The sequence below is a fragment of the Caretta caretta genome, chromosome 7, assembly GCF_965140235.1.
Source record: "Caretta caretta isolate rCarCar2 chromosome 7, rCarCar1.hap1, whole genome shotgun sequence".
NCBI classification, from domain to species: domain Eukaryota; kingdom Metazoa; phylum Chordata; order Testudines; family Cheloniidae; genus Caretta; species Caretta caretta.
This window is the reverse complement of record NC_134212.1, coordinates 70,543,765-70,564,022: the sequence shown is the minus strand read 5'-3', so window position 1 is coordinate 70,564,022 and position 20,258 is coordinate 70,543,765. Positions and strand designations below refer to the sequence as shown.

General features: G+C 39.6%; 1 protein-coding gene across 2 annotated transcripts in view; it reads right to left on the bottom strand.

Moving 5' to 3' along the window:
• The window catches only part of NRG3 (neuregulin 3), an 894,861-nt gene extending 874,891 nt beyond the window's left edge, over positions 1-19,970 (bottom strand). Inside the window, exon 1 of one of the 2 annotated variants that reach the window (XM_048857225.2) lies at positions 18,383-19,970. In XM_048857225.2, coding sequence (XP_048713182.1) covers positions 18,383-19,094 — 712 coding nt within the window. In that variant the 5' untranslated portion in view covers positions 19,095-19,970. Of the gene's footprint in view, positions 1-12,070; positions 12,270-18,382 lie in introns of those variants that run through there. The other variant, XM_048857226.2, reaches the window with a different exon arrangement.
• Between the last annotated feature and the right edge of the window lie 288 nt (positions 19,971-20,258).

The following is a 20,258-nucleotide window of genomic DNA, read 5'->3' as shown; positions in this document are numbered from 1 at the left end:
TTCAGTCTTACATTTACAAAGTTTATTAACTTTGCAAGTTCACTGGAACGACTTGGTTCTGCTTATGAATCCTCTTTCCATAGGGGTTTAGCCAATAGGCAGGTGTAGACTCTTCAGCCTAAAAATTATGTAGTTTTTCTACTATAGATCTTTAGATTATTTGGCAGTAGACTGACAGGAACACAAAATAAACTTTAGTTCTATATGCCCATCATTCTTGATGATAATTTTGGTCTAAAATTTGAATAGTTGATCAGACACTAGTTAGTACATATGAATTACTGATTTAAAATATTCAATCCATTATTTTTTCCATGTGATTAAATCAGTGATTTTATTTCTTTACTGAATGCATGAAAGATGCATAGGTTGGTCATCTTGTAAATAATAACACACTAAATAACTCGTGTATTCATTGACCCAAAAGGCATGTAATGCCAATGTATTACACCATTATATAACTAATACACTTTCAAAGGGGAAAATAATAGCAGAGGAGAATTTAAATGTTGTACTGTACTTGTAGCAAAAATTCCCTACCTCTGCAATTTTGCATTGATTTTTAGCAGTTTTATTTTGAGGTGACAAGATAATGATACAACTTTTAAAAATAAAGGATTTATAGCATTGCCTGGAGTCAGGCATAACATAAAAGCACTGGAAAAAACTTTCCATATAGCTGTATTAATGCAGATGCACCTAATATTCAACTACTATTCCAGTCTTGCGTCACATTATGCTGGATTATGTTCTGGAATATGAAATGACCTCACTGGGAACATGATCAGGGTGTAACACAGGTTAAGTGCCAAATTTCCACTGAATTCATTAGGAGCTGATGAGGGCCTTGGGGAAAAGTATGGGCTTGATCATGTGCAATTAAAGTCAATAGGAGTTTTGCCCTTGACTTTAATGGGAGCTAGATCAGACCCTAGATGGCCTACTACTTGTAGTTAATGACAAATTTTAATCTTGAGCTTCACTGGTAAAAGATGTCAAGCACAACACAGAATGCCCATGTCTTCCTCTGTCTTTTGTAGAGTGCTCAACATAACGATGCTTGAACAGTAATAAAATAAAATGTTAATACTACGGTTCCATTCATTTATTATTTCTTCTTGTTTGTCACTCATTTCATTATTGTATCTGCAACAAGAATAATATTGGTTCTCCATTCCAAATGGTAGATTATGTCATTTAATGGTCATTAAATACTGGCATAAAGGTGTTAAAAAGAGGATTACTGAAATATTTTTTGAAACTGAAATGATTCAGTTTATGCCTTAAAATTAATGATGGGTGAACCTCCAAGATAGGAAAATTTAGTTTGGGGCTCAGGTCTCTAGATGCTACCACAATGTGAATTGCTAACAACTAAATCTTTTAAAACCCTGTGAATGCAAAACTGGTTTGGCTAGTTCAGGAGAAGAGTCTAGTGAGACTGACAATAATGCTAATTTCTAGCTGGGTTGGGAACTGTAGCCCATAGGGTGGCCTGCTTGCTTGTTTTATTATATGCTTTCTTATGGGTTTGTTGTTTGTTTTATTCTAATAGATTTATAGCTTTGAGCTACTGTATTTTTGGCAGTAACACAAGGAACTACAGGCCTCATCCTGTATAAGCTAAAGCAAGTTAGCATATATATGTTTGTGTTCTCTGGCATAGATACATGGCCTACCACTTGCCCTCTTAACAGGAACACCACAAAGAACATGGAAGTCACCACCACCAAACCAGTTCACGCCAGAAATAACAGATGTGAGAATGAGCTAATTGTCACTAATATGTATGAATATGCCATGCTAGAGAGCCCCGATTTTATGTGGGTGAGGAAATTAAGTGAGGACAAGGAAGGTGGACACATAGTTCTCAAACTCTACAAGAGGGGCAAACCACCATATTTTTAAACTAGTTTTAGGTTAGGTTTTCTTGGGTCTTTCTATAGCTTTCTAGCTCTCTAGCTTCTCCTAAATTTTCCATCTTCCACTCGAGAATTGAGGAACCTGGATCAATCGGGCTCTTTTGGCAGCCAGAAGAGACGAGGCTGGTCCTTTTTCTCTTACCACCAGTTCATTAAGGAAGAGTGTGAGTATGTTAATCTAGGAAGTTTTATAGTAAATGATACTACATGTACCTCTAAAACACAACAGTATTATTTCCTTTTTAATTCTGGTTGATTACTTTTTCATTTGACTACTATTCCATTTATGTCAATCAAAGTCTTAAAGGCTGTATTTTGTTCTCAGCATAAGTGTACTTGTCAACATCCTGAGGGTCCTGGCAAGACACTGTGTAGCCTGATTCTGGGACAAGAGCCGTATTATCTTCCGATCAGATCCACTGGCAAGCCTATAACTTTTATTATATAAGCAATATTAAAAAAACCTAAAAATCAGGCAACAAAACACAGTCTTCTTTGGCACAATTGACATTTCTGATTTCAGCTGAAACTAGGAAGTGGAGACATGAAATAAATAAAATACAGACAAACAAAAAAAGTGATGATAGTTATCAAACTCTTTTAAAACCTTAAAGTGTAGCTCGGGGTCACTTGAAGTTCGGAGTGAAGGATAGGTTCCATACTGCTTTTTACTCTAAATCAGTTTGCCTACTCCAATGTACAATTTCTGGAATGAAATACAAAGTTTTCCCATCTTTGGAAGTTCACCCATGATTAACTTTAAGGCCTACATTGAATCATTTATACCAGCAGTTTCAAAAGAGAGTTTGGTATCTTTTTAATGCCTTTTAAACCATGGAATCATAAAGAACACATACGTGTATGGGGAAGTGCAGAGGGGATCAGCGTTATCACCTATTCCATCTTCCTGCTATATGGGATTGCTTTCCATTATTATTAGAATTCATAATATTTTCTTAGAGACGTGCAGGGGCATGGAATGCACATCTTTGAGATTTTAAAAATAACAACTTTCTGGCAAATCCAGCATACCAGAGTAAGGCAAGTGTAATCAACATGCCTACTAGGGAGAGATCTCTTTAAGAGATCTATCTGGGGGTGGAATGAGTTGTGTCTGGGTCATTGCTGCTAGGCAGATGCACAATTAACTCTCCACACTCAGAAGTTTCTGGAATTGGGTGTAGTAGTTTTGGATATGCTCAATAGGTTCCGTGTTGCTGGACTCAGACTCCAGGCGAGCAAGCAGTGAGGGCAGCTGCTATGCAAAAGGCCATGTGCCCTGTGTGGGCTGGGAAAAGCTGAACCCAGGAGCAGAAAGCTGTCTGTTTTCCTTAACCCTGAAGCATTCTGCAGCAGGGTTTTTTCCCCTCAGAATCTATATACTTAAATGTGTGGTTGGTTAATCAGTTAGCTGACTGGCTAACAGTGATTTCAGAAGAGAAAGAATCTGCATGGATTCCAACTGAAGATGCCCACAAGCAAGTGGGAGGGGGGGCGGGGGGAGGGAAGATGTTGCTTTTGACTCAGCAGACTATATAGATTTGGTGACCAAAGACTCTGAGACTCAGGTGAAATCAACCTCGCAGCTTTTGGGAACTCTGAGTTTCTTCTCGCGGTGTTTCTGTGGGGAGTGAGCTTTTTAGATTTGTTTTATTTATGTTTATGTATAAACTGTGAAGACAATGTATGTGCATTATAAAGTAGCCATGTTATGTTATAAAATGAAGTTATTTATAACATCTTAATGAAACATATAATAGTTGGTTCTTAAGAATTAAGTTCATTCCTTTTTTCCTTTTGGGAATGATTTTGGGGAATTGAATCTGTGCAATCCTTCCTGAAAATCCTCGATGACTGAATTCTGGGTCTCTGGGTGCTTTTCTATGTGAGTTGGGTTGATTTAGGCACCGGAGAAGGTCAACTCTAGCCCACCCAAAGGTCACACAAGCAGGGTTAACACCTTTATTGGTATATACAAGCAAATTGTTTGGTTATTGGAAACACCACTAAGCATATTAGTGAATGCATGTAGGGCCTGATGCAAAGGCCCATAAGTTGTACTATGGCTGCCCACATTACTGCTTCCTTAACAAACAAGATGACTACTCAAACAGATTTTTCCTTGGGACTTGTCTTCACTACCACAAGATACATTACGTCAACAGGAAAGCGCCCTCCCCTCAACGTAATTAGTCCACCTCAATGAGAGGTGGAAGCTATGTCGGTGGGAGAGCATTTCCCACTGACATAGTGCAGTGTTGACACCACTTTAAGTTGATGTAAGTTATGTCACTCAGGGGAGTGTTTTTTCACACCCCTAGCAATGTAACTTACACCAACTTAAGCGGTAATGTAGACAAGCCCTTAGTTAAAATAAGAGTGACTATATTAACATTGTAACTCCAAAATATAAGGTGGCAATATTAATGGCAATAATTAGTATGTCGCCCGTGGCAATGGAATACTGAATAAAGATAAGAGAGATTTCAATGGGACTTAAGTGCCTGCTGCTGCTGGCATAATCAGGCCCTTCACTTGTAACCTGATCTAACTGCAGGAGAAACAAAAGTATCACAGGAATTAGAGACTGTCTCATTCATACGCCTGCACTAAGGCAGGATCGATCCTAGTTTTCAAGTGATTTTTCTAGTCCAGTGTTAAATGGCCCAAACAATGGGACTTCCATCACTTCTTTTGGGATGCTATTTCCCAGTCTAATAGTTCTGGCCATTAGGATATTGTTCAAGAGAAGGTACAATCAATTATATAAATTTAACTATACAGTACATTAGATGTTTAGCCTCAAATACTTTATGGTTTAAAAATTGGATTCATAAACTCTATTTCCTTCATTTTTGTTTTCTTGAGATGAATATCAGGAAAGACAAATCAATTATTTTACTTTAAAAGAGTTGAAAAACATATGGCAGTGGCTTATTAGGAGCCATTACAGACTCTTCTACAAATGCTTCATTTTTTTTATGGTAATTAGCAGTCTTTCACGACAGCATTGCAGCCTCGGGGACAATCCGTCCTCTGCATGGAGAAATCACGCTGAAGTTAGTGGAGCTGCACCCATTTACACCAACAGAGGATTGGGGCCAAAGGGCCAAAACATTTGGATTGGGGCCAAAACATAATTAAAAGCATTTTTAAATTTGAGGATTATTCGGACCAAACGGAGTTTTATCAATTCTATGCATGACCCAACATCTTCAATAGGTTAGAGAATGCTAATTTTTTTTGGCTCATGTTACAGAAAACTGCGAATATAAGAGAAACGGCAGTGAAACAGAAGCAAGCTGTGTTTTGTCATCACATCACTCCCCCTTCTTCTCAACTCTTCCTTCTATACAAACTCATTTTCTATTCTCACTACACGACCACATCACCCTGTCCTCATAGTTGCTGAAACTGCTTCATCTTCACCCCACCTACACCTCTGATCTTGTTTCTTTCTACTTACCCCACTCTCTGCTTATGCACATCACAATCTTACTCTATGTGGAGCTGAGTTGAACTTGTGGAGTTCTTGGTCCTCCATTTACCAGACTGGACCAAGATACATTGTAGGAGGAACTGAATCAAGTCCTGGCCTCTGTGAGGACGTCTGAGTAGGAGTATATCCTCTAATTCTCTGTTAAAGCACTCAGGCTCTGGCGTCTCTCTGCTCACCATACAGACTCTCAGTACGCACTTTTCAGAGTAGCAGCCGTGCTAGTCTGTATTCGCAAAAAGAAAAGGAGTACTAGTGGCACCTTAGAGACTAACCAATTTATTTGAGCATAAGCTTTTGTGAGCTACAGCTTACTTCATCGGATGCATTCAGTGGAAAATACAGTGAGGAGCTTTATATACACACAGAACATGAAAAAATGGGTGTTATTATACACATTGTAAGGAGAGTGATCACTTAAGATGAGCTATTACCAGCAGGAGAGTGGGGCGGGGGGGGAGGGGGAGAAATCCTTTTGTAGTGATAATCAAGGTGGGCCATTGCCAGCAGTTAACAGGAACGTCTGAGCAACAGTGGGGGGTGGGGGGAATAAACCTGGGGAAATAGTTTTACTTTGTGTAATGACACATCCACTCCCAGTCTCTATTCAAGCCTAAGTTAATTGTATCCAGTTTGCAAATTAATTCCAATTCAGCAGTCTCTCGTTGGAGTCTGTTTTTGAAGTTTTTTTGTTGTAATATTGCGACCTTTAGGTCTGTAATCGAGTGACCAGAGAGACTGAAGTGTTCTCCGACTGGTTTATGAATATTATAATTCTTGACATCTGATTTGTGTCCATTTATTCTTTTACGTAGAGACTGTACACACTATAATCTCCTGATTCCTTAAGGGAATCCTTTAACACATCCTGCAACTCCCATTGAAAGCAAGGTGTTGCTGCCCACTTCACAGAACCTGCTCTGAGGCTCACAAGATCACACTCTCAGGGTCTCTCTGATATGCCCCACTTCGTACTTCTCCCCACTCCTCCACAGCCACAATCCTGCAGAGACTTATCCACATGCTTAACTTCAAGGCTGTGTAAAGTTAAACATGTGCTTACGTCTTTCCAGGAGCATGCTGTATTTGGGACAGTTCCCCAGTTCCTGTCTTCCCTCTTTCCTGTCCCCTCTCAAAGCCAACTTCTGCCAAGGATCCTGACCCTCATTCTCTTTGCCAATATATTTTCCTAGCTCATCCTTTGGTGCATTGCTCTGTTGTGTATCTGATCTGTTTTAGAATGTGAATTCTTTGGGGCAGGAAACAATTCTCTAGATGTGTAAAGTACTGGGTAAATTAAAGTTGCTATATCAAGAAATTTCTAAATAATATTAATTCTACAGATCTCAGAATATACTATACCTAAATTATAATAAATTTGGGGTTTTTTTAAAACAAGAAAAAATGGCCAAGACTGTATGCCATCATATAGACAGCAATAATAAGCAGAAATAAAAAACAGAAAAAAAATTAAGGATCCACTAGAATATTAAGAGCTTGTTTTTAAATAATTTCTTCTTAAACAGTTCAAATGTAATGTATTTTTTAATTACCTGGATATAATCTTTTGGTATCTTCTTTGCGGGATTGTCATTAAAAAACAACAACAAATAAGCCCCCTAATAAATCCACAACTGCTTTTACATTGACAAAAACCTCACAGTATGCAAATTAAATACTTCATTGGAATGTTTTTTGGGGTTTTTTTTGTAATCCAGTACACTTTATCCTCATCGTAAAGGCTCTCTCCTATAATAATTTCTTTATTATCAGGCTGTTGGATATTGACCCTTACTTACCATCTTCATTTTCTACAAGTACATTTTAAAAAAGAAACAACGCTCAGAATCCAAGAACGCTGCTAAAGTCAGGGCAAATGTATTTTAAATTATCATCAGAAATGAATATATCTCTGTTCATCCTTCCAAATTATACATTGTGAGCAAGCCAGAAGCGAGTACAGAAGCCATTACTCTACAATTCCTGGAACTGGGTTACTTTCACATTTATATATGCACTTCTCAGGAACTGAGGTGCAGTTGGCTACAAAACCCTAAATCTGTCAAGCTCACAAAACATATGTAACCACTGAGTTTTTCATGCTATGTGGCATATCCAATTACTAAAATTTCAGTAGACACAGGCAATATTTCAGCAATTGACCAAAGAGTGCTTACATTCCATGACAGGTAGTTTAACCAGCAAACAGTCTATTAAAATGGAGAGGACATGATGATCCTAATTTGAAATAAAAATCGTGAAAGTAACAATCATTATGCCAGCATAATATTTTCTTTCTTAAACATACTGTAAATTGATCTTAAATCTCACTCATATACTTGGCCTAAATCTAGCTATGCAAAGGACTTAAACCCTTTAGAATTCTGCAAGATGTTACAATTGCCTCATATTCATTAAAATAAATATATTTTTTTTAAATTGTGGTTCTTTCTATTCATTTAGAGCTAAATTATGCCATCCCTTAGGAGGTGCTTTAGAGATGAGGGTACCAGTAACCCTTCTCCTCCTCAGTACCTACACAAACAAGGGGTAAAATTGAACACAGGAGAGCCAGGCAGAAGCTACATCTCTGCAACGTCGTCCCTGAGCTGTGCTAAGGATATTCTGTCAATACTCACTTCAGCATACAGTTTCCCTATCTACAAAAAAGAGTGTAATAACACTTACTGCAAGGTAAAGCGCTTTCAGATCTACAGAGAAGAAGCTCTAGGTATTTATTATTTTTATTATTGTAAGAGTAAGAGGTGCTTCACAGCTATCCGCTCACCTCCGTTACCTGGGATGCATCATTCCTTTTCTACAGCATATTGATACAAGGCACGACGCTGATTCAGGCAGCGTGCCTCCATTTCATCAATACAGAAGAGACAAAGTGAGCCCTCAGATTGTAAACATATGGAACATCCTCTGTATTTTGTATGTATGTCACATGTTGTAAGTAATGACCCTCAATATGAGTCATTGGGAAGGTTTGAATCCAGGGTCTTTGCCTCCATAGCTCAGAACACTACTGTTTGAGCTACAAAGTGTAACCTCCTTACCAGGTAGCAGTAGTAGGCTAATATGTGTGGCCAGTAGAGGCAGACAACATTTCCTGTGCAAAAATTATGCCACCACACCATTTGTGTTTAACATCAGAAAACATTGTGTCAGTTCAGCATCCCTCTGATTATAATTATTTTGTAGAAAAAAAAAAGTTGGGTACCTTATAAAGGTTACACTATAGTGTTATGAACAAACAGCTGGTCTTTTAAAATTTGCTAAACCCTTTATAAAACGTATGCTGTAATAGCAATAAGCCATTCACAACAGAAACCTGGGGAAACAGCCACTCAGTGGAATAATTATAAAACCACCTCCAGCTTGAGTTAGTAGCACTGAAATTTCATCAGGATAATCCACTCAGTTAAGTTTCCTACCTATTGAACTCTGCCCTTGCAAAACCTTTATCTCCGATACTATTAAATGAAGAAAAAATTACCATAACATTTTGGTGCAGCTTATCTCCACAAGGTTCAAACAAAAATCCTGTTTCTCTAGCGCAGAGTCATTCACAGATTTAAAGAGGGCATTAACTCTCCCACAGACACCCCCACACCCCTAAAATCTGTACCAAGAATACAATGTTTGAGAATTCCATTGGAAGCTATTTATTACCTGAACAGTTCAAAAGCCAACCAAGTGAATAATTTACTGCTATTTTAGCTATAATTCTAAGCCCATTTATATACTAACACATTTGATGTTTCATTTTATTTATTTATGGTTAACGTTTTGAGTGTTATCTAGTCACTTAGACCTAATAGAGATACTTGCGCTTTACAAGAGTCAGCCATTTTCAGTACATTATAGGAAACAGCATTTCATCATTTATCATAAATTGCACATGGATTTTTTTTATTGCATGCATATATGGGAAAGAGTAAAATTTTAGTGTTGCACAATGCCAGGTAATTTTGAAGATTAGAAACAGTGTTGGATACAAACTATATGACAATTGATTTCATTAAGATCCTGATTATATTTAGAAACAGCAGTTCCAGGCTTCCTTGCATGTTTCATAAATCAGTTGCAAACCAAATAAGAAATAACCTTTGTCATTCCACTAAAACAAACCGACGAAGACACTCCAACAGAATAACTCTATCTTATGTCAATGGCTTGCGTTACAAGTTCTGACATCAGTGAGAATGATCAGATCTGGAAAAGAAGCTCTTTGTTATTAATATTAATTTAATGGGTTTGCTGTTACACAGTGCTACAGCCCCTCTATCTGGTAACAACCAGCAATCAAGTCTCAGTTCACAATGAACTAAAATCCTGAGGTTTATAACAACAATGATGTTGTGAAATAATATGAATATAGTTTAATGATATAGTTTTAACAAATACTTAAATCTGAAAATGCATCAAGGGAACGGGTCATCTTTAAAGTTTCAAAAGACATTTCATGTTTATAATGCTTTTGGAAAGAGTCAGTATTAACATATTTCTGCCTGAAAACTCAGCAAAGAAAGATATACACTAAAAAAATAAAATAATAATAAATGCATGCAGTAGCATCCATACACCTGGTATTTTACCATTGTAATACAGAACCAAGCTTGGATTTGAGGGCATCGGTTAAAATCAACATGCAAAAAAATCCACAACTAAGATGACACTTGGTGGTCTAGAACAGGTGGTTCTCAACCAAGTATATAAGTACTCCTGTGGGTATGTAGAGGTCTTCAAAGGGGCACATCAACTCATCTAGATATTTGCCTAGTTTTAAAACAGACTACATAAAACACACTAGCAAAGTCTGTACAAACTAAAATTTCATACAATGACTGGTTTATACTGCTCTATATACTATACACTGAAATTTAAGTACAATATTTATATTCCAATTGAGTTATTTTGTAATTATATGGTAAAAATGAGAAAGTAAGCAATTTTTCAGTAATAGTATCCTGTGACACTTTTGTGTCAGACTCCTGAAAGTGGCACAGTAGTCTGGAAAGGTTGAGAGCCACTGGTCTAGAACTAATCAATTACATCACACAAAGATGAAAGTTTACTATAAACTATTGGGGGGGGGGGAGTTTGAAGAGAAAGAGTCTTTTTTTCAATATAGTACTAAACAAAATAAAGACGACCTCACCAATGGAAACTGAATACTAATAACCACATTTAAGTATTGCTCACAACTGCCTAAAAACAACCAAAAGTAAGAAAACTACATTTAAAGACAAGTGTGTTTATGCAAACATTTTACTGTGTGTGTGTAACTTTGAAATATATTGCGCTGCTCACAGACGTCAAGTTAAAACACGTTTGCAGGATTGGGGGCTATATCAATCTCAATGTTAAAGACTGCAAATTGAGGTCCTTCAGCATATTTTTGCCAGATAAGCACAAAATTTCCATAGATCATTGGCTGCATATATTTTTTCCAGATTGTGCTGCTAAGTTACAAAATGCTTCTAGGAGAGATCTGTTCAGACAAGCTTTTAAAATGTTAATTCATTTTTCTATAGACTAGGAACATCTTTTTCCACACATATCATCAAGGATCAAGTGCCAGTCTCGTGTGTTTTGTGGACCAATCATGGAGTGCAAAATACAAAGTGGGGGTGGGGTTACATCAGGCAGACAGGCAGTTTAAATTCAGTAGAGCAAAGAATCCTTAAAACTCAGTAAACCCAGAGGTAGAGAGGTGTGACTTCACCTCCATATATCCACCTATTCACCCATTTATTTAGGCTGTCATTGCAGTGTCTAGGCTCCCGAACCCTGTCTAATCTCTGCTTTAAAGTTTCAAATTTTATTTTCATGCAAAACTTTCAGTTACTCTGAAGCAAAAATCACAAAATCAACTCAGGTATTTTAAGTTTTGTGAATTGTGCTTTAGTTGGTCTGAGTTTCAATTATAATGAAATCTGAAACCAGATAAATAGTGCTCAATTTGGGTTTTGACACTTTGCTGTTTTTTTATTTTTGATTGCTAATTCATAGGTGAGGTAGAGCTTGCACAAAGAGAATCAGGAGCAAAGAATCAATAAAAATTATAAAAATAGAATTTCAAATAGTCTTTGAATTATTTTATTAGCACTGTGGCTGCCAAATATCTTACGGAAAGTACACATAATACTAGATTTCTGAAGGCAGAAGACTTTCTTTTAAAAATCCTAAGCTTTGGTCAAACGTTTCCATGTTAGAATTATATAAAGTTTAACAATCTGTATTTTTAAACACAATTTGACTCCACCTGTTATGGGGGACAGACATAAGTTAGCAACTGATGGAATCCCAGGAAACAGGTAGGCACAGGGTGTAGTTGAATCTCTCTGTGCCTTTGCAGAAAAGCTGAGAACATATCTAAACATGACATGAATAAAAGCATTCTTCCCAGCCAGGCCCAGCTTAGGCTAGAAAAGCACAATACAACTCAACATTTGTCAAGCACCTTCTAGTGGGAATGATGAATAAAGACTTCTCCTTTCCATCTTCCCATCCCTTTTCTTTGAGGGCTACCCATCTCTTTTTCCTGAGAATTTATTTTCACCAAGGGAAGGAGCTTGTTGCTAAACAACAAGTACAAAAACAATTGTCCTGCCACTTGTGCTTGAACTGCTGCATTTGTTACCTTGAATTCTGTCTGTGTGTTCATTCTCTCTCATTTCTGGGTGTGAACATACTCACTGCTTTGGCAGACTTATCTGAGAACACCCTGGAAGAGACCTGTTCTTCTGAGCAAACACTCCACTCTATGGCTGGATGTTAGGAAGGAAGGAAGGAGTGAGTGGGTGGGTGGGGATGGAGAAAGAGTGTGAGAGGCTTGAGTGAATAGAATTCTGGGAAATGTAGTTCTAAACAAGGAGAGTCACCAGGGTTTTGTAAGGAAGAATTCTAAAGAATAGCCTCCCTATCAAGGGACAGGGTATGACATCTGTTACTCTCACATGACTGTTCAAAGGATCAGGTACCAGCATAATAAGAATTACATAGATTGCATTACATGAACTGTTTTGCTTGGTTTTCTACTTCCCACCTACTCACTATATGCCATTTCCTTTGTAATGAAATACTGATTTTTACACTTACCAACACATCTAAACATTAACTGTCAAACTGTGAAGGCGGGGCTTGATGTAAAATGATTTGGGCCCCCAATTGCAGCTGCAGCAAGGCCTCCCACAGATTAGCTTAGTAAGCAGGAAAGCACAGATGATTTTTATCAGCTCTATTGCAAGGACAAGCAGCACAAACAATTTCATACAATCAATGTTTTTGCAACAGTTTCTTGCTTCACATAGACTGACCCTGAGTTCAGAACAACCCTGAAGGCCCTTTGCTGATATGTAATGGGTGTGTGTGTATATGGGTGTATGTGGTTGGGGGTAGGGTGGTGTGAGACAGATCATGTCTTAAGAGTCTATGTTCAAACTATGGCAAAAGAAGAGTTAAGAAAAAAATGCCAGGAGGTATACAGAGTGCAGGTAGTTGTCCACATATACAGCCACTGTGCTCACTCAACAGTCTAATATTGTGTAATCAGTGAAGTCTTTCATGTGAGTGATCCATAAGAGTCTCCAAATTGTTAACAACTTCATGTAATTTCATTGACATGTTTTTTTTTTATTTTCAAATAAATGGTAAGAGAAACAAACAAAATTAAACAACACAAAACTATGTAAATGTAATGTTAAATATCTCCTGAAAGCAACAAATACTAACGAATTCAGAAGTAAAGCTGAATCCAAATCATAACCATCCCTATGTTTATTGGGTATTTCAGCAGATCTTTGAACCATGGGTTACATGCTGTAAAGTCACATATGTGCTGCAACAGCTAGACACAATAAGGTCTGTAGAGACGGATTTATTTTTTGTTTGCCTTAATTTTGAATTTCTATTTTCTGTGGTTTAGGACAGACCATTATCATTACTTTAGGGTAATATTTTGTGATATGTCAATACTTTCATAACAGTATATTGTTGTCAACATATATCATATATAATCCTTGCATAGTTGCTAATAAGAAGACTTATGCTATGGGGGGAAAAAAGGAAATATTTACTTCTACCAAACATCACAGATTATATCACCCCAATGAATAGCTTTGCAGCCCCCCCTCAAAATGTCCTTCGATCTTAAAAGGCAGCATAATAATTTGAAACGTTACGGTCCCTTTCCTTCGATAATTAGGGTAACTGGTTGAAATACAGTGTACTAATCCTGAACCAAACAAATGAATCAATATTTAGTTTGACTTATGAATCTAAACAATTTCTACAGGACATAAGTCATCTGTTTTCCATTTGCATGTACTGCACAATTGTTATTGCATTCTTCCTCTATCTCGATATTTCCAACGACCTTTGTTAAAGATTTGAGTAAAAGAAGAATTGTATAGTATAGTAGGAAATATATATAATTCGCAACCATTTAAAACTACTCCACTTGGACACAATTGCATGCTCACTTACTATCCATTAATATAATATATGTTTAAATTATTATAAGAAAACTATTATAAACATATTCTTATGGTATTCAATGGCAAAACCAAAAAGCTTTATAATTGATTACTGTTTTATATGGATTTGTAACACCAAATGCTCTATATAGCTTCTAATTTTAAGTGTCTATTTAAGTGTAAAACTATAATTTGAGTATCATTAAAATCAAAATTTAAAGATATTTTAAAAACATTAATATGTTGGTATTTGTATATTTTTATTTAAACCTTCCACTGCAGAGTAATCAACCTCAGACACAATGACAATGTGCTAGTTCATAACTACCAGAAATGAAAATTATGTATAAATAGAAAATGAAATTAACAAGTCTTATACCACTCTCCAAGTTGATGGAAACACAAAAAAACAAGAAGGGCTGAGAAATTGGTGAAAATCAACTTAAATTTTAATTACTCCAAATTATTAGTTGGTGGCTAAGTAATTTTTAAATTCATGATTTTTACACCGCAGTCTCCCTTTATCTACTGATTGTTTCATCTGGGGGAAAACAAAAGTGTGTGTGTGTAAAAGGGGTAGAGGAAGCAACTGCCTTTCAGGCTGTAGTTTTCTTTGGTTCATCAGCTTTAAATATATTGCAAACTGGTTAATAAAGTAAGATCCTGATCCTGCAAACCCTTGTGAGCCTGCTTAACTTTACTACCATGGGTAGTCCCATTGATTTCAGGGATTACCCATGGTAATAAAGTTGAGAGCACAGGTAAGTGTTTCAAGGATCAGGTCAAGTGTTGGTAGAAGATTTCTGAGCCATGGAAAGAGCTGATCACATTTCATGAGGGTCTGGCATCTCCTACACATAGCAGGGAGAGCATTTTCACATGGAATTTCTTTGGTAAAAGCCCTCCCATGCCATATATTAAATACCACCCTTAATGTGGAAAAAAATACTTGATACATTGTGAAATGAAACCAATGGTGATGGCACTAGTTCAGGTGCCAGGCTTGTTTCTTCAACCCATGTTGTGCAAAATAAGCAGATAAAGGACATGCTTTACATAACTGAGTAAAGCAGAAAAAGTTTTATAATCCTAATTAAGACCAATGAAAATCAAAATATACTTGGGTTTCAGTCTGCACCAATTTTTTTTTTTTAAAAAAAGCTCTCAATTGGATTTCACAAAAGGTATTGATTAGGAGTTCTGTATCATCTCTCTTCTTGGCTATAATGCATTATAGGAGCCAGGGCTGCCTGACCTGAGCTTCTTGGTGTATAGATACAGGAGGAAGCACCATGTCATTGCATAGCTGAATCCATGCATGAAGAATTTCAAGTACAACATCTCAACATATAAATAATAAGATTTCTGAAGGACCCAGAACACCAAGCAAAAGGCATATTGAAAAAAAATCAGGGCATGATACTTTAAACATGAAACCAATGTTTAATAAAAATGAAGCCTTATGGATGTTTCAGTTAGGAGGTCAGTTCCTCTTATCCACAAGCTAGATGCTCATTCTAGATTAATGACTGATTTTTATTTTGAACACTGAATTGAGTGTGGTTTTTGTGAACTGATAAGCAACTAGCTTTTGCTTGGTCATAACCTGGAGGAATTTCATCACGAACTTTCAAAACAGCAAATAGATAACTTGTCTGCGAGCAAAACCGAACCAAGAATGATTTTCATGCTGCACATCCACAAAAACAGAGAGACTTCCTGATATCTTTGCAGATGAACATCCCCCAGCCCCCACCCCAAAGATCTTTTTACAACACTTACACTAAATGGACATAAATCCAGCTTTCTGAACAAATACATCCAGACTTGCCTTCTGTTTTCCAAAGTCATATTCTTAGCCCAGTGTTATCACATCTTGAAATGATTTAATAAAATGCAACACAAAACAATCTGGATAAAGCTCTTTTTGTAAACTGTGAAATGCTAAATGATCTATGACCCCTGACTACACATGTGCCTTTCCAAGGCAGAGGATCAAACAAGGGTCTGCACTTGTCTTGAAAGCCAGGGCACCAGCCTTGTCATATCAGATTTGTATTCACATGATACAACAAGACCCATGACTTTCATTTTAATAGCAGCTGAGGCAATGGGCAGAGAAAGAACAGGCAGCTCAACCTGGAAACTGAAGCTGAATTTTTTTTAAAAAAAGAGTCAGAGTTCCTTTTCTCACAAGACCTGTTAATCACAATCAAAGCAAGTGGAAGATGCAGATATTGGGTCATAGGGTCACACGCTGTCAGTAGTTCATGAAAGAGAGATTACATTTCCTTCTCCCCAGTTCATATTGCAACCTCAGAGAAAGCTTATATGAAGCTGAGGGCTTAAAAAATATCCACATGCCCTATAAATTCAAATCCTTTTTTATGTAATCTATTTAATCTTCCGTTAATTATAATATCTGCTATCAATGCACGTAAACAGGGTCAATTTCTGATGGATTTGCACTTCTTCCATTTCATCCTGCAAGGGAGTGGTATTTAATAAGGGGAAACACCCTGGTCTATCTAGTATTAGCAATCTAAGGGAACAAATATTGCTTATCAATCTGTGTGAGTGTTCAGACGAGCTCAAGATTTTGTTGTTGATTTTTTGTCTTGGTTTGGACTGGTCCTGCCAGCTGATCATGATTTATTAATAAGGCTTGTGTCCGCTTTAGTGCATAGAAGGGAGGCAGTATGGAGGGACGGAAATTACAGTGGATTTCTCTTTAAAGACCCAAAAAGATGGGACTGAGAGCTGGAAATGGATTACAAGATGGCATGGTAACACTTAAATATTGGCAGAATCCCTTCCAACAAGCCCTGAGCCAACGTGCAGCATTTCAACCCCACAGAAGTCAATGCAGTTTGAAAAGCCATATATAGCTTTGTTGCCTTATACAAGGTTTGAACACAGGCGCATGGGAAGAAAATCTGGCACCCTTGGGAGAAACGGAAAAAAAAAAAAAACCTGTATATTTCAGATACAGCTCTATACGCAGAAATGAGAAACAGAGTGACAGACCTAGAGCTCTTCCACAAAAGGTTTTCCTGGTTGTAACCTCCAACTTCCTTTTGCCAGGTGCACCTTTAAGGGAAGGTTCTCTCTCGCCTACCTTGATCAAAGGCTGAAGAAGCGAGTTATTGCCTTGTTTGCCATTCTGATTTAGTGGCAGCTGTGTTCGCACCCCCCGGTTCAGATTTCCCGTTCTTCTGCCTGGTTCGCCAATGCACGGCATCAGTTTGCTGTGCATATGGACTCTTTATCCTGGGGCTTATCAGCAAATAGATGTAATGGGGAAAAAAAAGTTTAAATGACTAACTAACCAAATCCTCCAGCGGAACAACCTCAGATTAGCATGCAAAAAGGGGAGCCACGGGCTATAAAAGCGATTCAGCTGATAACATTCAATTGAATTGACTTGCCTAGCAGAAGCCACTAATGGGGGACACACAGCGCCTCGTTTCCTAGACTGTAGCCAAGAAAACACACAAGACTCTAATACAGTATAATTAATCGTTTTACTAAACGGCCCTGCCCAGAAGTTCCGCTGGCAGAGATTGCAGTTCGTCCTAGATAACCTTCACAGGCAGCGGGGAGAGGTCCCTGATCCAAATTAATTTTCAAATTAAACCAGAATCCTTCGCTTTGCGATCTGGCTGGTGGGAAGAAGTCAGCCACCAAACATCATTCAGGGAAATTAAACCCCCCCCCCCCTTTCTAACAGCTAGTCATTGATGGCAGTAATCTGCCGAGGTGGCGGATGGCAAATAGATGAAACTGGATCATATTTGAGCGTTTATGCATATTCATGGGGCGGGCTCATGTCCTTTTCGGAGAGCGCTGGCTAAGGGTCTTTTCAACAGCCAGGCACCAAGGAAAGGGAGATTGCTTCGGAGCCCATTTTATATTTAAAGATTTTTTTTTTAACGACCACCTGAAAGGCTAAAGGAAACTCACTCATTGTCGCCCACACCTTAGCACACCCTATGCGAGGAGCGCCAAACATCGGTCTACCAGTTTCACTTCATCTCAGCAGCCACAGAATCAGTGCCACCGCCTTTCTCCAGATCCACTACCAAATTTTGGATCATCATTTATCCCTCCTGACCACTGATTTCTCAACGGCCCTTCCTGGACCAAGCTGTGTGGAAAGAGGCTCTGCTGCTTTTCTATACAATATAGCGAGATATCTCCACCTCAAATGACTGCTACCGTGTGAACATCCAGCACACAAACAGGGAACTTGCCTGGGTGCGGGGAAGAGAGGCAGAAACTTAATCTAAGAGCTTTCCAGCATTTCTGCAGTGTCGGTAATTGCACGCTAACCCTTGTCTGCCGACGATACTAGACATTAGCATCCAAACTAGGAATACCACCAGCTTGGCTCTTGAAGCCATGCAAAGGCTAAACCAGGTGTAGGGGAGCGGTGAAAAGGGGGTGCCCAAAGGCAAGGCAGCTTTCGCTTTACTTACGGAATTTGGGGCTAGGGCTAGTTTCTGGTGTGGTGGTGGTGGACTCCTGGAAGGGAGATAAGGTCCAGGATGGAGCAGAGTCGTGGACATAGATTTTATAGGAGGAGGTAGCGTATGCCGCAGTGGGCCAGATGGGCACTGGCTGGGTACTGGGGGTCCCGGGCAGCGGACGGGAGGTCAGGATGGTGGTGCTGAAGGGGACCGTGGTGGAGAGGCTGGTAGGGGGGGCAGCTGTATGGCGCACAGTGGTGGATCTGGGGCTCGCCCGGATGGGGACCCGGGTCCCCGGGAAGCGGGTGGGGGCCCGGGTCATGGTGGTTAAGCGGGTGCTTATCCGGTTGGGTGTCCTTGACGTGGTGGTGGTGGTGGTGGTCTCCATGCTCTTCGGCGGGGTGGTGGGCTTGGAGAGGAAGAAGGGGTCCTGCCCAATCCCTTTGGAATCCATCAGCTCCGTGGGGACATAATCCTTGACGGAGCCCACCACGATCCACTTGAGCAGCATGAGGCTTAGCCCCAAACCGATGAAGCCGATGAAAAGAGGCACCACACACAGCCACGTCTGCTGCCGGTTCCAGACGATGCAGTCACTACATCGCAGCTCCCTGGGGGGGTCGGGAGCCCCATCCCCGTCCGGGCCCCCGGGCGCCGCCGCCGCCCCGTCCTCAGCAGCAGCAGCACCAGGTGGGGAGGCGCAGGCTGCCCCTTCACTCATCCTAGGCGCCTTTCACACCCCCAGAGGGAAAGACAAGGCATCAGGGAGAAGCTGCCGCTGGGGAAAGCGGCATGCGGACGGACAGGTGAGAGAGAAAGGGAGGGGAAAGCGATCGGTCCCCCAGTCTGTCAGTCAGTCAGTCAGGGGACATGTCTCCAGCCCCAGAAACCTCCCGCGGCTCCTCATGCAACCTCCTCCAGCAGCTGCTGAATCAGCTAAACCGCCAGGCTCGCTCCAGCCTTGAGCAGCAGCAGTCGGAGCATCCTGCTCGCTTGTATTCCCCACTTCCTTTCTTCTTCAGATCCCCCTTTGTTTTTAAGAAGTCACAAGAATCAGCGTCCTGAATTTTTTTATGCCAAGCATCCGGATCCTGCAACGACGGGCCACATTCCTACACACTGGCAGCTCGCCTCTTTCTGGGTCGGGTTAGGATCCCCCCCGCCCTCCCCTTTTGCTCCTTCTTATCCACAGATCAGATGCACCAGCATTCCTCGGCTGCTTCTCTGAGAGGCGACGGAGCAGCAAAATGCACCTGTTATTCAGCAGCCCTGCAGCCAACCCTTGGACAGCACTTTAGGAGAGAGACCAATCCGAAGGCAGAGCGGAGGGAAAGGAGACCGAGCTTCCTCGCTCGCTCTTTCTCCTCCAAGCAGCAGATCAGCTGCACTTAAGTCCAAGCTGCAATCAAAGTCGGGCAAGGATTTAAAAAACAAAATAGTCATTAAAATAATCTAAAACGCCAGCAAAAAATATATCAGAAAACACACAGAGAGAGAAAGAGAGAGAGCTGGATCGATAGACAGAACCAACAACCACACACGCACGCACACACCAGGCGGCTCCTGCCAAGCTTGCAGCTTCAGTTCGATTGTGTATTCCTGTTGCAGTGCAAAAGAGGCAGGCTGGCACTCAGAAAGTAAAGCACCTCCCACCACAGCCTAATGGTGGTTTCTTAATGCGCACAAGATAAATAAATGATCCAGGCAACCCCCATCCCCCCGGGAGGTGTATGGCAAGCTAGGTTTTTTTGGGTTGTGTGTTTTTTTTTTTTTTTGGTTTGTTTTCCCAATCAGATCCTGAAACTATCTTGCGTGTGTATTAATCCAATAGGATCATGGTGTGTTGCCGCATGGTAGAAGAGACGTGTGTGGGGGAGATCAGGGG